Source organism: Protopterus annectens, chromosome 4.part0, assembly GCF_019279795.1.
Source record: "Protopterus annectens isolate FY-2018-M chromosome 4.part0, PAN1.0, whole genome shotgun sequence".
In the NCBI taxonomy this organism is placed as follows: domain Eukaryota; kingdom Metazoa; phylum Chordata; order Ceratodontiformes; family Protopteridae; genus Protopterus; species Protopterus annectens.
In genome coordinates, this window is record NC_056733.1 from 1,384,486,746 (window position 1) to 1,384,499,915 (window position 13,170).

General features: G+C 40.1%; 1 protein-coding gene across 2 annotated transcripts in view; it reads left to right on the top strand.

Moving 5' to 3' along the window:
• The window catches only part of LOC122799866 (core histone macro-H2A.1), a 1,011,703-nt gene that overhangs the window by 358,205 nt on the left and 640,328 nt on the right, over positions 1–13,170 (top strand). For both annotated transcript variants that reach the window (XM_044069220.1, XM_044069221.1), the window contains exon 5: positions 11,084–11,191. In XM_044069220.1, the coding sequence (XP_043925155.1) occupies positions 11,084–11,191 (108 nt within the window). The remainder of the gene's footprint in view (positions 1–11,083; positions 11,192–13,170) is intronic.

A 13,170-nucleotide genomic window follows, 5' to 3' on the forward strand; every position in this document is an offset into this window, starting at 1 on the left:
TAATGGCCACTGTGGAATGTTGCTGAATGTTGCATGAGTGATCTATATGATGAACATTGAGGGTGTTTGATACATCCCCACCCGAAACAACTGCAACTGACTGCCTGCATGGTACCTTTTAGGCACCTGTTCACTGAGAAGTAGCAGCAGGTACTAGTGCAGGCAAGAAAATCATATCTAAGTAAATGCAAAGGGTTTTCTAGTTGTACAGACAAAGTAACCAGCACACACTGAGGGCTAGTGTTTCTCTGTTTTTACAATATTTGTTTGAGTTGCTATCCTTTAGCCTGTCTTACTCTTCTGTCAAGGTTAATTTGGTGGCAGTTTCAGCATGACTGCCCATGGATCCTCCCCTTTCAGTGCTTTCTCATGTCAAAATGTTTTGAAAAGGGTGTTATATAAGAAGACTTCCAAAAAAAACTGGGGTCTCCTCCTTGAGAACTATTACTTGCTCCATTTGAACCGGCCTATCTGGCTGACTTGAGGTTCTTGACATGGAAAGCAGTTTTACTGATTGCTCTGACATTTGCAAGGTGAGTATCTGATTTGCAAGCTCTTTTGGTGGATCAAAGTTATCTCATTTCCCACAGAGACAGAGTTTCTTTGAGAACTAATCCTTATTTTTTATGTCTGAAGTGGTATCCAAGTTTACTTTAAGCCAAACTATCAATCTCCCTGTTGTCTTTCCAAAACCCCAAAATGAGAGAGAAAGGGTACTTCATACCCTGGAGGTCTACAGACAACTCAGGTACTATCTTGACAGAACAAAATTAGATCTTCCAATCATTTGTTCATTTCTTGTGATGGTAAGAAGGGGCAACCTGTGTCAAAACAGACTATTTCCAAATGGTTGTTTCAGCCTAGTACCTTTTGTTATTCTCACCACAACAAAAGTATTGTAAGCAGGGTCAAAGCATACTCTAGCAGGACATTGGCGTCATCTATGGCTTTTTGGACTCCAGAAGTATTCTAGAAGCAGCAACTTCATCCTTTGTGCATACATTTATAAACTAGATTTCTTTTCCAGCTTTAAGATAGGCTTTGCTAGGACTGTTCTCCAGGGACTGCTTGACCTCTCCCCTTCCAACTCCCAGTTTTTCTAAGCTACTGAAATCAACCCTTATAGTTTAGGTAACTGCAGCAGTGATCAATTTGAATTACATAGTACAGTTGCGTAAGAAACTTACCATAATAGTAGATGTTTGAATGATCACTTCTGCAATAGCCACTCTGTTCCTCCAACCCCCCTCCACCTTGTTTTTTTGGTATGTTTTTATACCGGGGTGTGGACATGTATTTTTCTATTCCTAACAATGTCCTTTCGGAGAATAGTCTCCCTCTGTCAACTGGCTTAAAGCTGTGAAGGGCATGTTGCGCAAACCAATCTTTTTAGTCAGCACTGCTCAAGCTGACTGATCGGTTGTTAGTGTGGAAGGAGTTCTGAAGCTTTGGAAGCTGTATGGCTGTTATATTCTATGCAGGATATAACCCTACAGCTTAGGCTATTGCAGGAGTGATCTTTCCAACTGCTGATATGGTTAATTTACTTGCACAACTATACTTGCTTCCTTGCTTAAGGGCATTAAAATCTAAATTTTAATCTTTTTGGATAGCCTTTTAATGGAATTTTTATTAACAATGATGTTTTATTTGCCATACAATTAAGGATTTACTATTGTTTAATAGAATGACAGAACATATTTCTGCCGGAATTCCGAAGCAAAATGTCGAAAGTAAATTGTGCGCACGCTCAGAAAGCCATTCTGAATGGACGAATTTGACATTCGATATTTATGTTGAACACTTTTAATGGCAATACTGACTATATCCATTGCTTTTTCAGTACATAGTGAAACACCATCCCAAAACACAAAACATCAGTAGTGAACATTACCCATGTCCTGCAATTATAAAAGTGGATACCGTGACCGTTACATATAGTTAAGGTTGAAGTATGTCCCAAGTGAGGAAACACTGCAGATTACAGATGCACCATATAAATACTTCAAACTCAATAACAGTAACACCACTTTAAAATGAACAGTGCGATGCAATTAATTGCACGAACCCTCGTGACATGAAATCATTCCTCTTGGATAGTAGTTTCATAAATGATGCCTCCTTCTGTACTAGTTGCCATCGTTTTGGAGAAGAAGGAAGGCAAGTCAAAGCTCTGTGGTTTAAATCTTCTAAATGATTCTGTTCTAATTCGATTGTGTATAGTAAATCATGTAAATGCAGTTTTTTCTTGCCTAACAGACTGCGCAAGCATCTGTGCCAACCCCCCTTTACAAGTGTGGATTACATTCTGCGGTGGCATTTCTAATAGCATAACAATGAGGTCTCCCTACAGTGTACTTTTCTTTAAAAAAATCACATAAAGGTTTAACTTGCTGTGGCATATCAGCTTCAATCAGTTGGAAAGTAGGCAAAATGTCATCGGGGTTTACAAATGCTAGGGGAAGGAATTTGCTTACAGAGTAAAGAAAATTGGATATCTGATCCAAATACAGCAGCAAGGTGTGATTTCTGAATGTGCCGCCACACAATTTGGCACAGGTGAAACCAATAGCCCTTTACCTTACTTGAAGGTACATGCTTGACGATACTGTTTATCTCCCCCTTCTCAAAATCACACAAGACCATTTCAGGTTTAAATATTAGATCATGTTGAGCACACAATTCAATTACAGTCATCCAGAAAGAGTCATAATTGCTCTCTGTCTTTGAATTCAGGATTCCATACACCACAGGGACTACTATGCCTTATATCCCACCCTGAAAACAGCAGTGAATTGTATAAAATTGTTTACATTCCTTCATAGTTAGTGGAAATGTCCCATTAGCTAAGACATATTCCGAATTACACATCACCTGCAAATTACTCAGAGTGGTTAACACCACAGCATTAGTTGCAACACCATCCTTACTAATGTGATGGACAATAACAGAACCACTTTTTATATTGAACATCTCTGCATTTATGTCACTTAAACCAAGTGGTGACTGCACAGATGAGGATGCTTCTTTATGGCTAACCCTCCTTACTGTTTACTTTAAGGCATCACAGATGTTCATCGTGTTGCACTGCTGCAGTCATCACACTTAGGTTATCTGCTGTCAGGCGGTCCCGCAGTCGGCCCGAGTTCCAAAGTCTTAGTCCGGAGTCGGTTGCTGTCGCTTCTTCCCTGACGTCAGTGCGACAGGGGTATAAAAGAGGCAGCCAATGCCATTTTCTTCACTCTTTCTTGCCGCGCGGTGCCCGAAGCAGAAGCAGTTCACAAGTGCCGGTCGGCCGACTCCTGAGATTTTCAAATCGAATTTCAGACCGAAGTCTTCAATAAAGCTAAGTACCCCGTTGGGGAACCTTTTCTTGCTTCAGTCCGATGTCAGAAAAAGTTAATAATTGCATTTCTTGTGGGAAGCAAATACCTCATAAGGATTTTCATTCCTATTGTATCCCTTGCCTAGGCCAAGACCACGACATCACAGGTTGTCGGTTTTGTGCTAGGTTTAACAAACGAACTATTAAACGTCGGTTTGATTTTGTCCGACATTATTTTGGTAGAAAGTTTAATTATATCATGCTGTGGGAGCAACCGACTACCGGGATACATAAAAAGCGCAAAGATAAGGACAGGCAGCCAAGACCCAAACCAGACACCGAGGCCTCTGCTAGGCCAGTCGCCGGTTCTCCGGTTTTCAGTGAGGCACCTAAGCAGCCCCTGACGACTGCTGATTTAGAACCCCAGCCTGCATCCGACTCCCAAGCGGAGATTGCATGGCCCCCAGACCCTTTATCTTTAGGCCCTTCCGACTCCATGGCTGATGGAGATTCCGGTGCAGTTGAAAGGCCGTCAGTTGCTGAAGGTGTCTTCAGACCAACTACACTTACTATTAAATCCTTTACAAAACAGAAACCTCCATTAAAAGTAAGGAAGCCTGTACAGCACTCTCCAGTGCAAGGCCCCATGCCTAAGAAACAGATGCTTAAGATGGCCAAAGACTTAATTACCTTAATCAGGGGTTCCCATCCCCCACCTGACAAAAGGCCTAGACAGGAGGAGGACTACGCTTCCTCTGACCAGGTTTCCATTACCTCAGATTCTTCTGAGGAACAGGAGTACTCTTTTCCCCCTTATGAAGACTCTGATGCTGAAGAGTCTATTCCTTCAGCATCTCCCCCAGAAGACTACTCTTTTGGAGAAACTTTACATACCATGAGGGAACATTTCTACTGGGAAGGCCAGGATTACTCTGATTCTAAGAAAAGGCTCCGAGAGTTCCTCTTACTACCCCAGCACAGACCCCTTGCTATTCCACCTGTGTTAGACATTGTGGATGATGTTTATTCAGAATCTAGCCTTAACCCAGATTCATTACCTCCTGCACCAGCCAAACCAGGCAGATACTACAGAGTCCCTGACTCACATAAATTCCTATATAAAAGCCCTGTTGCTGACCCAGAAACCATTTCCCAGGGTCCCAAAGGGGTTAAGGCCTCTATTGCTAAAAATCCTGTACCGTCTGAAAGGGATTCTAGAGCATTAGACAGATGGGGAAAGAAAGTATATATCTCAGCTACTCTGGCTATGAGGGCCTTAAATTGCCAGTTTCACATACTGAAATATCAACAATATTTGATGTCTCAATTAAAACAAAAAAATGAGCACACATACAAAGCAGCCTGATTACAAGGAAATGCAAGATTTGTTGCATGCAGCAGAACAAGTGGGAAAACATACTTTGCAATGTGGATTAGATTTATTGGAAGCTTCTTGCAGAGCAGCCGTAACAGGGTCTGTCATTCGTAGGCATGTTTGATTAAAAGAACAAACTTTACCTGATCATGTTAAAGCAAAGTTATTGGATGCACCATTACAGCAGGATGTTTTATTTGGTGTGAAAGCAGAAGAGGTTTTAAAGAAAATGGAGGATAAGGCAAAATCTATGCAGACGGTCAAGGATTTTTTACAGGTCCAACCCCCTCGTTTCAGCAGAAATTGGCCAACCAAAAACTGGTCCGTTCCAACTTCTGACAGACCACAAAGGGACAAATACCGACGCCCAAGGGGCAGAGGTCAGCCACAAGGCTCTTACAAGCCATGACAATGGGGTGCCACAACCCAGAAAGGAGGAGAAGACAGGTCCCAAACTATCAGAAGACAATCACGACTTACCCCTCAGGCTGCCAAGCAAATCACTCTTGGCAGCTCCCTTGGGAGGAAAACTTGTACTTTTTGCAGACAATTGGCACATCATCACAAAAGACAAATGGGTCCTAAATATTGTAACTCAAGGATACAGGTTCCACTTTCACACTTTACCAAGGATAAAAGGAATGCCAAACCTGCCATCAAATCAACGGGCAGAGGCTCAAAGACAAATTACAGCACTCGACATGAGAGCCATTCAACAGGTTCCCACACAGGAGCAAGGGCAAGGATTTTACTCAAGACTCTTTCTGGTTCCCCGAAAGGACAAAGCCTGGAGACCCATTCTGGACCTTTCAATTCTAAACACATACCTGGAAGTACCCAAATTCAAGATGCTCACACTACAGCAACTTCTTCCCATGCTGGGCAAGAAGGCTTGGCTAGTAATGTTGGACCTCAAGGAGGCATACCTGCATGTCCCTGTCAGACAAAATTGCGGAAGATACCTCCGATTTATAGCAGGTACAACTCATTACCAGTTCTCTGCACTGCCCTTTGGCTTATCTAATGCGCCCAGGGTCTTCACAAAATGCCTGGCACCAGTAATTGCATACTGCAGACAAAGAGGAATCCAAATATATCCATACCTGGATGACTGCCTTATTCAAGCAGACAGCAAGGACATTCTTTTAAAACATCTGGCGTTTGTAAAAAACCTACTAAGTTGCCTAGGGTACACAGTAAACGAAAATAAGTCAAACTCGTGCCCTCATAAGACATAATATTACTGGGTGCCAGCTTAAATACAACGGCCCAGATGGCTTATCTCACACCAGACAAGCAAGGACAACTGACTCAATACTTCAAAATGATGGCAACAAAAACCCAACTCCCTGCAAGAAAAATTCTGCAGGCCTTGGGATTCATGGCATCTTGCGTACTACTAATACCATATGCCAAACTGCATATGAGGAAATTACAATTACAATGTAGGACACAGTTTTCAATTTATGGCTATAGACCAGGTTCTTAACTCAGAAAGAGGAGGACCAGTTTCACTATTTTTAGAAAATAGAGAACTGGAATGGCAGTTACTATTGCATTCGTTCTCTTTTCCAGGTTTGAATGAGCACTGTAATATTGCATGCGTATTAAAAATGAGGAGTTACAGGCGTTGATTTGCTTGTTAGCACTATACTTATGGCTGTAACAAATAAGTTAGTTCTTGTTTGGTTAACTTTTAAACATCTTTTTAACACATTTTTATACATACTTTTGACCACAATAGCACAAATTAATATTGTAAATCATTTTGAAATTGATAAGCAGTCTTTGTTTTTAAAACTGGACATGCTTTTCTATTTTACTACAATTTCTTATGTTAACATTACATATTTCAAGATGCTAATTTGATCTTTTGATATTGTATCTACCTTTAGTACTTCCAGTACACTGTTTTACTATTTTTTATTTTTTATTTTTAACATACCAGAGCCCGGGGACTATTAAAATATAGGGACTTCGGCATTGGTGTAATATACTGCATTTCATACATTACAATAGTGCCTTGTGTCTGATATAGCACAAAAAACATTGTGGATGCTATTAGTTTCCAGTCACAGTATACTGGTGGAATTATTGAAAATTTTACGTGTTTATTTTTGTGGTTAATATCAACTTTTGACTTGTATAATATATTTTTGTTAATATGAGGGCTTTTTTAGCCAATTTTACTTGGAGTGTTAATTTATTAAAAGTGATGTGGTTTTTAAACTTCCAAAATTGTATTAACTAATTAAATCACGCTTTGACGTTACTATAAATACTAGGAATTGTCGGTCTTTTCAAATTACCCTCTGAAGAAGCTGCAGCATTGACTACAGCGAAAACGCTTTTTTATTGTTTAATAAATTTTGCGTTAAGTTTCTGTACTCCTGTGCGTTTTGTCTGCCTTGGAAAGACTTTCGTAAAAGAAGTGTGGATTTTTCTATAAGGAAAACACTTGTTTTCTTTACACAGACTTGCTACGTTGAAGTGCTTGCCTTTTTGTGTTTTTCATTGGTTTTTCGTTCTGGTGGTCTTTGAAATTACAATGGTACCTGAAAAGCATATGGACTCAACACAGCCACAACTTGGAAACAATAATACCACTAATTCCCTGCCTTCAACAGGAGTTTCTATGGTGGGCTCAGGCATGTCACCTCAACAAGGGTCAGCCTTTCACCTTGCCCACAACCAGGCAAATAATGACAACAGATGCATCGGATTACGCCTGGGGAGCACACATGGCAGGACAGTGTATTCAGGGCAAATGGTCTGCAGATCAAATGCATCTCCACATCAATCAAAAAGAGATGCTAGCTGTACAAAATGCCCTAACAGCTTTCAATGACCTCCTACATCCAGGACAACTTCTAATAAAGACGGACAACACCACAGTGATGTGGTACATAAACAAACAAGGGGCACACATTCCTACCCCCTATGCAGGCAAGCAATGACCTTGTAGAACACAGCACTGACCTACCAAGTTCAACTACAAGCACAATTCCTGCCAGGAAAGAAAAATACATTGGCAGACAAACTAAGCAGAAATATCATGGATCCTCATGAGTGGAAACTAGACCCACAAGTATTCACAATGATAACTCAAAAATGGGGGAGCCCAGACATAGATCTGTTTGCCTCCCCCCAAAACTACCAACTGCAAAAGTTTTGCACAAGGACATACCACACACTAACTTGGAAAGTGGACACCCTCTCATTCAGTTGGAAAACACTAACAGTGTATGCCTTTCCTCCACTGCCTCTTCTGGCAAAGGTGCTGCTAAAAGCCAGATTAGAGAGGTCACAAATGATACTCATTGCTCCAGACTGGCCATGCCAACACTGGTATCCAGTGTTAAGGAACATGGCTCAAGGCCCACCATGGATTTTACCTCAAATTCCTCACCTGCTGACTCAACAAAACAATCAGATTCTACACAGCCAGCTCAAGACTTTAAATCTGGCAGCATGGCAGATTATCTAAACAACCAGTCAACACTTCTCTCTACAGCTGTTATGGATGTCATTCTGGAGGCCAGGAGACCCAGCACCAGGAAAACCTACTCAGACAAATGGAAAAGATTCTGTCCCTGGAACCAGGCTAAAGGCCAAAATCATCTTGTCCCATATACTCCTTAGATTCTGCAATGTTTAACTGAGATGTTGCACAAAGGCCTTTCTTTTTCATCTATAAAGATCCACGCTTCAGCTATTTCAGCTCATTACAACACAGAGCCTCCTATTTTTTCACATCCATTATTAAGACAGTACCTCAGAGGGGCTAAGAACATAAGACCGCCCCAAAGAGCACCATCACCAACTTGGGACCTCAATTTTGTTTTGGAAAAACTTACACTACCGCCCTTTGAGCCAGCTTTTTCAGCTGATTTACAATTTGTATCATGGAAAACTGCCCTGCTGCTAGCAATAACTTCAGCACGAAGAGTCTCAGCTACAGGCCCTAATGGCAGTGGAGCCTTTCATCATTTTCCATCAAGACAGAGTCTCTTTACGAACTAACCCTTCCTTTATGCCAAAGGTAGTATCCAGTGTGGCTCTAAACCAAACCATTCATTTACCCACCTTTTATCCAAACCCCCAGAATAAAGGGGAAAGGCTCCTACACTCTTTGGACATTCACAGGCAATTACGTTTCTACTTGGATAAAACAAAGGTTTTCAGAAATTCTGATCAGCTCTTTGTATCCTATGCTGCAGGATCTCAAGGAAAGCCTATATCAAAACAGACCATTTCAAAATGGATAGGACATTGTATCTGCTACACACACCATGGGAAACCTGTACCTGGTAACATTAGGCCTCATTCCACCAGGGCTACAGCAACATCAGCAGCCTTCCTCAGAGGGGTACCAACTAAGGATATTTTGGAAGCTGCAACTTGGAGTTCAGTGCACACCTTCACCAAGCACTACCACTTACCTCTATACTCAAAAACCAGAGCTGGCTTTGCCACTGCAGTTTTGCAGGGCCTGCTAGCTTCTCCAAACCCTGTTTAGTACCAACTGCCCAGCCTTAGCTTTGGGATTCAACCCAAGTGTGATGACTGCAGCAGTGTAACACGATGAACATAGTACAGTTTTGTACCTACCATAAATGTAGTTGTTCGAGTGTTCACACTGCTGCAGTCCAGGTTACCCCCCCACCTTCCCCTCTTCTTACCTGGGTTTTATCTATAGCTCCCTGTTTATACAATCTCTAAGATGTATTTCTATATGGTGTATTTGCTTACAGCTACAGCTATTGTTTTCTACTTATGTAATTTACTTAGGATTATGTATTGCCTTCCTATTTGGGGGCACCTGACATCTGGGGCAAGAAAAACTGAAGAAAATGGTGTTGGCTGCCTCTTTTATACCTCTGTCGCACTGACGTCGGGGAAGAAGCGACAGCAACCGACGCAGGACCAAGACTTTGGAACTCGGGTCGACTGCAGGACCGCCTGAAAGCAGATAACCCAAGTGTGATGACTGCAGCAGTGTGAACTCTCGAACATCTACATTTATGGTAGGTACAAAACTGTACTTTTGGTAATGTGCTAACTACGTCTGACAAAGTGCTTGCCAAAGCCTCAGACACAATTTTGCAGGGATCTTCCAATGTACTTGCAGCTCTTCTTTTTATAGCTGCACGGATTCTCAAACCTTCACAACTAATAGGATTGGGAGCATAGAAGTGTGAAGCTGTTTTTAACATTCTTTCACCATTTATAACAGTTCCCGTTACACACCTTCCTTTGCATTTCTCCGTTTGTTTCAGACAACACCACCAGTAGTTACGGGTATCAGTATGTTTTTCAAGATAGTACTGATAACCCGTAACTACTAACATTTTCTTTCCTTTCTGACTTATTTCTGTCTCATATATCTCACCTATTTTACCAGGCGAATACATATTATTATTAGAGGAGCTCATTTAACTGTGTTACACCTAGAAAAGGGAAACAAATGTACTATTTTGTTTTATACAGCATGTATAGTTTGTTTAAATGGGAGTGACTACAGTCTACATATACAACACTTACCAATACCCTGTTTATGTGTGTCCTATGTTATTCCTTTTTTACACAGCAGATGAACACACTGGTAATTTACGAATTGTATTATTTTCCGGATGTTAGTTGCCGAATTTACATATGCGATGTGACATAACCACATGCAAGAAATCGAATCCTTAAGGTCGAATGCAACAAACCATTCTTTTATGTGAGTTTGATGTATTTACACAGTTTTCCTTTTAAATTTGACAAGTAGGTTTTCGGACATTAACGGTCATCTATTATACGTTCGATTAAACAATAGTAAACCCAGTTAAGTAATGTTTGTATTTTCATACCCTTTCATAAGTATTCCTTCCATTCACAAGACTTCCTGTTTGCATAAAATTTGTATATTCTGTTCTTCCTGCTGACCAAGTTTTTAATTCTTCTGATATATTACTGTATTTTTCATTTCTCTTTTATGGAATTATTACAGTCCATTGTATTCTGTCCATGAAATCCTTTCAGAGTATGTCATAATCTGAGTCACCTCATTACACTTTAGTTATGATGTGTGAAAAATGTGGAGTTGTTTAGTCTAGTCTGTTTATATGCATAGTGCGTGTTCATTTCTAATGAATTTTTGTTTTACACTCGACTGAGGTTTATTTTTATCATGTTATGGTTGCTACTTGAATTTGAAGCTACATTTTTGAGGGTTAGCTTGTCTTCCACTGTGTTACTGAAAGTCACATCTAATATGTTGTCTGCCTGTGTGTGAGTTTTATTATACATTTAATTAGATACTGCAGTTTTCCAAATTTTTAGAAGTGCTCATGCCAATACTCATCATTTTAAAATGTACTAATTATTTTACCTTCTAGAAAAATGCAGCAGAAATCGGCAAGTCGGCCACTGCAGATAGCACAACTGATTTATCAGTTGATGGATTCACAGTCCTGTCAACTAAAAGTCTGTTTCTGGGACAGAAGGTATGATGGCACAGTTTACAAAATAATGTCAGAATGTGTAGGTTGCTACCATTTTCTTGTCCCAGGAAATACTTTTTGATAACTTTTAATATGTCCAACCTCTTAAGTCAAGTGTATTATCGTACATGACACTGGTTACAAAATAAATTTAATACATTCATAGTGTTAATGCCTTGTCACATAAATGAAATTTTAAAAGATTAATATTTTTAATCACCCAGTTACTCGTCAAATCCAGTCTGAAACTGAAGATTAAGCTTTCTTTTTCTTGTAGTTATACAATTTTTGATTGCACACATAGTGACCACATGTACGTTCAGTGGAGGTTTGTTATATTGCCCTCTAGTGCCATCTGTTATTAACACACTAGTTAAAACAAGCTTGTAGTAAATGGCAGTGTGCTACGTTGATCTCTCTTTCAACAGAAGGTTAATTGAATAAGACGAATATACATGCACAGTTGCTAATAAGAATATGATAATTCAAAAATTACTATGTAAAGCAAATTCTTCTAGCAAGTATTATAGGAAAATATGGGGTCTATATTACAACGTCGAACACACAGGAGTCCGAACGTTGTAATATCAAGCCCAAATGTTCGGAATACGAAAATAGTGAAGCCACGGCACACGGATTTTTTTTCCCAGGGAAAAAAATTCATTGGGCCATTTAGGGGGGGTGTGGGGGATGTAAATGTTTTGTTTGTTTTTTTTTTGTACCAGAACAGTGATTTTTTTCCCTGGGAAAAAAGTCGCTGTTCTGTGTTTTCGTAATTCTTGGGTTTCATAGCTCATTATTACATTGTTCGAACTCCTGTGAGTTCGATGATGTAATATAGACCAGAAAATAGGCATTTATATGGAATGTAACAGTATCTTTAAAAAAAAGTACTCACTGTACAATAGTGCACGACATCCTCCTGATGCAAAGGGTAGAAACCTATACGTTCTCGACTTTTGTGGTACTGGTAACCTATGCACCTGGATTCCAGAAGGATAATTCAGTAGAGATGTGACTAAGAAACTACTAGACTATACTTATTTGCATAGATAACATGGGGACACTGAGGTCATTCTAACTGTTTAAAGAGGCTCAGGGAAAACTGCTGAGCACACGGGTCTATATTAAATCAGCAAATGCTTAAAATAGCGAACGCTGATTTATCGACCCTTTAAAAACGAAAGCTTAAAATCCCAAAGACACAGAACAGAGATTTTTTTCCCAGGAAAAAAATCGCTGTACCACAAAAAAAAAGAGTTCAAAACATTAAATAAAGTGGGGCAGTCCCTCACACACCCCCTACTTAAATATACCAACTCCGAGATCGCACCACAGTGGAGGAAATGGCAAAGTCCCAAAAACGACCCAGCGATTTTTTCCCTGGGGAAAAAAAAATCGCTATTCCGTGTCTTCGGGATTTCAAGCTTTCGCTTTTAAAGGGATGATAAAGCAGCGTTCACTATTTTAAGTGTTCGCTGATTTAATATAGACCCGAGCACAGCAGCAGGTAGTTGAGGTTCGGTAGAGTGTCCAGCTTCTGGAATGAACATGTATGGGAATGTGCATGCTGTTTTACACAACTGAAAATATCCTGCTTGGCAAAGGGAAGAAGAGGTGAACACATCCATTTCCTTAACAGTTTGCTGACCAGTGTTCCTTGACCTTCTTGCTTTAAGGTTTGTGGGAGGTGACTTGGTAGCAGTCTCAGATTTCAGGTAATGGATAGGAAGAACATACATGCATGCACGTCTCTGTATATGTGAGGATGTATCTCTCATTGCGTATGTAATAGATCTCCATTAGAAATGCACTCCGTTTTCTCTTTTAAATTTCAGTGTGCTACATACCTGAATACGTACTTGTTTTCATTGTTAGTTGATTGTTTACTACCAGGAAACACATCAGAGAAAGTGTAAAGAGTTGAAGTACATTGTATATCTCAAAAAATATAACATTTGTGTTGGTCAAGGAGCAAGTGC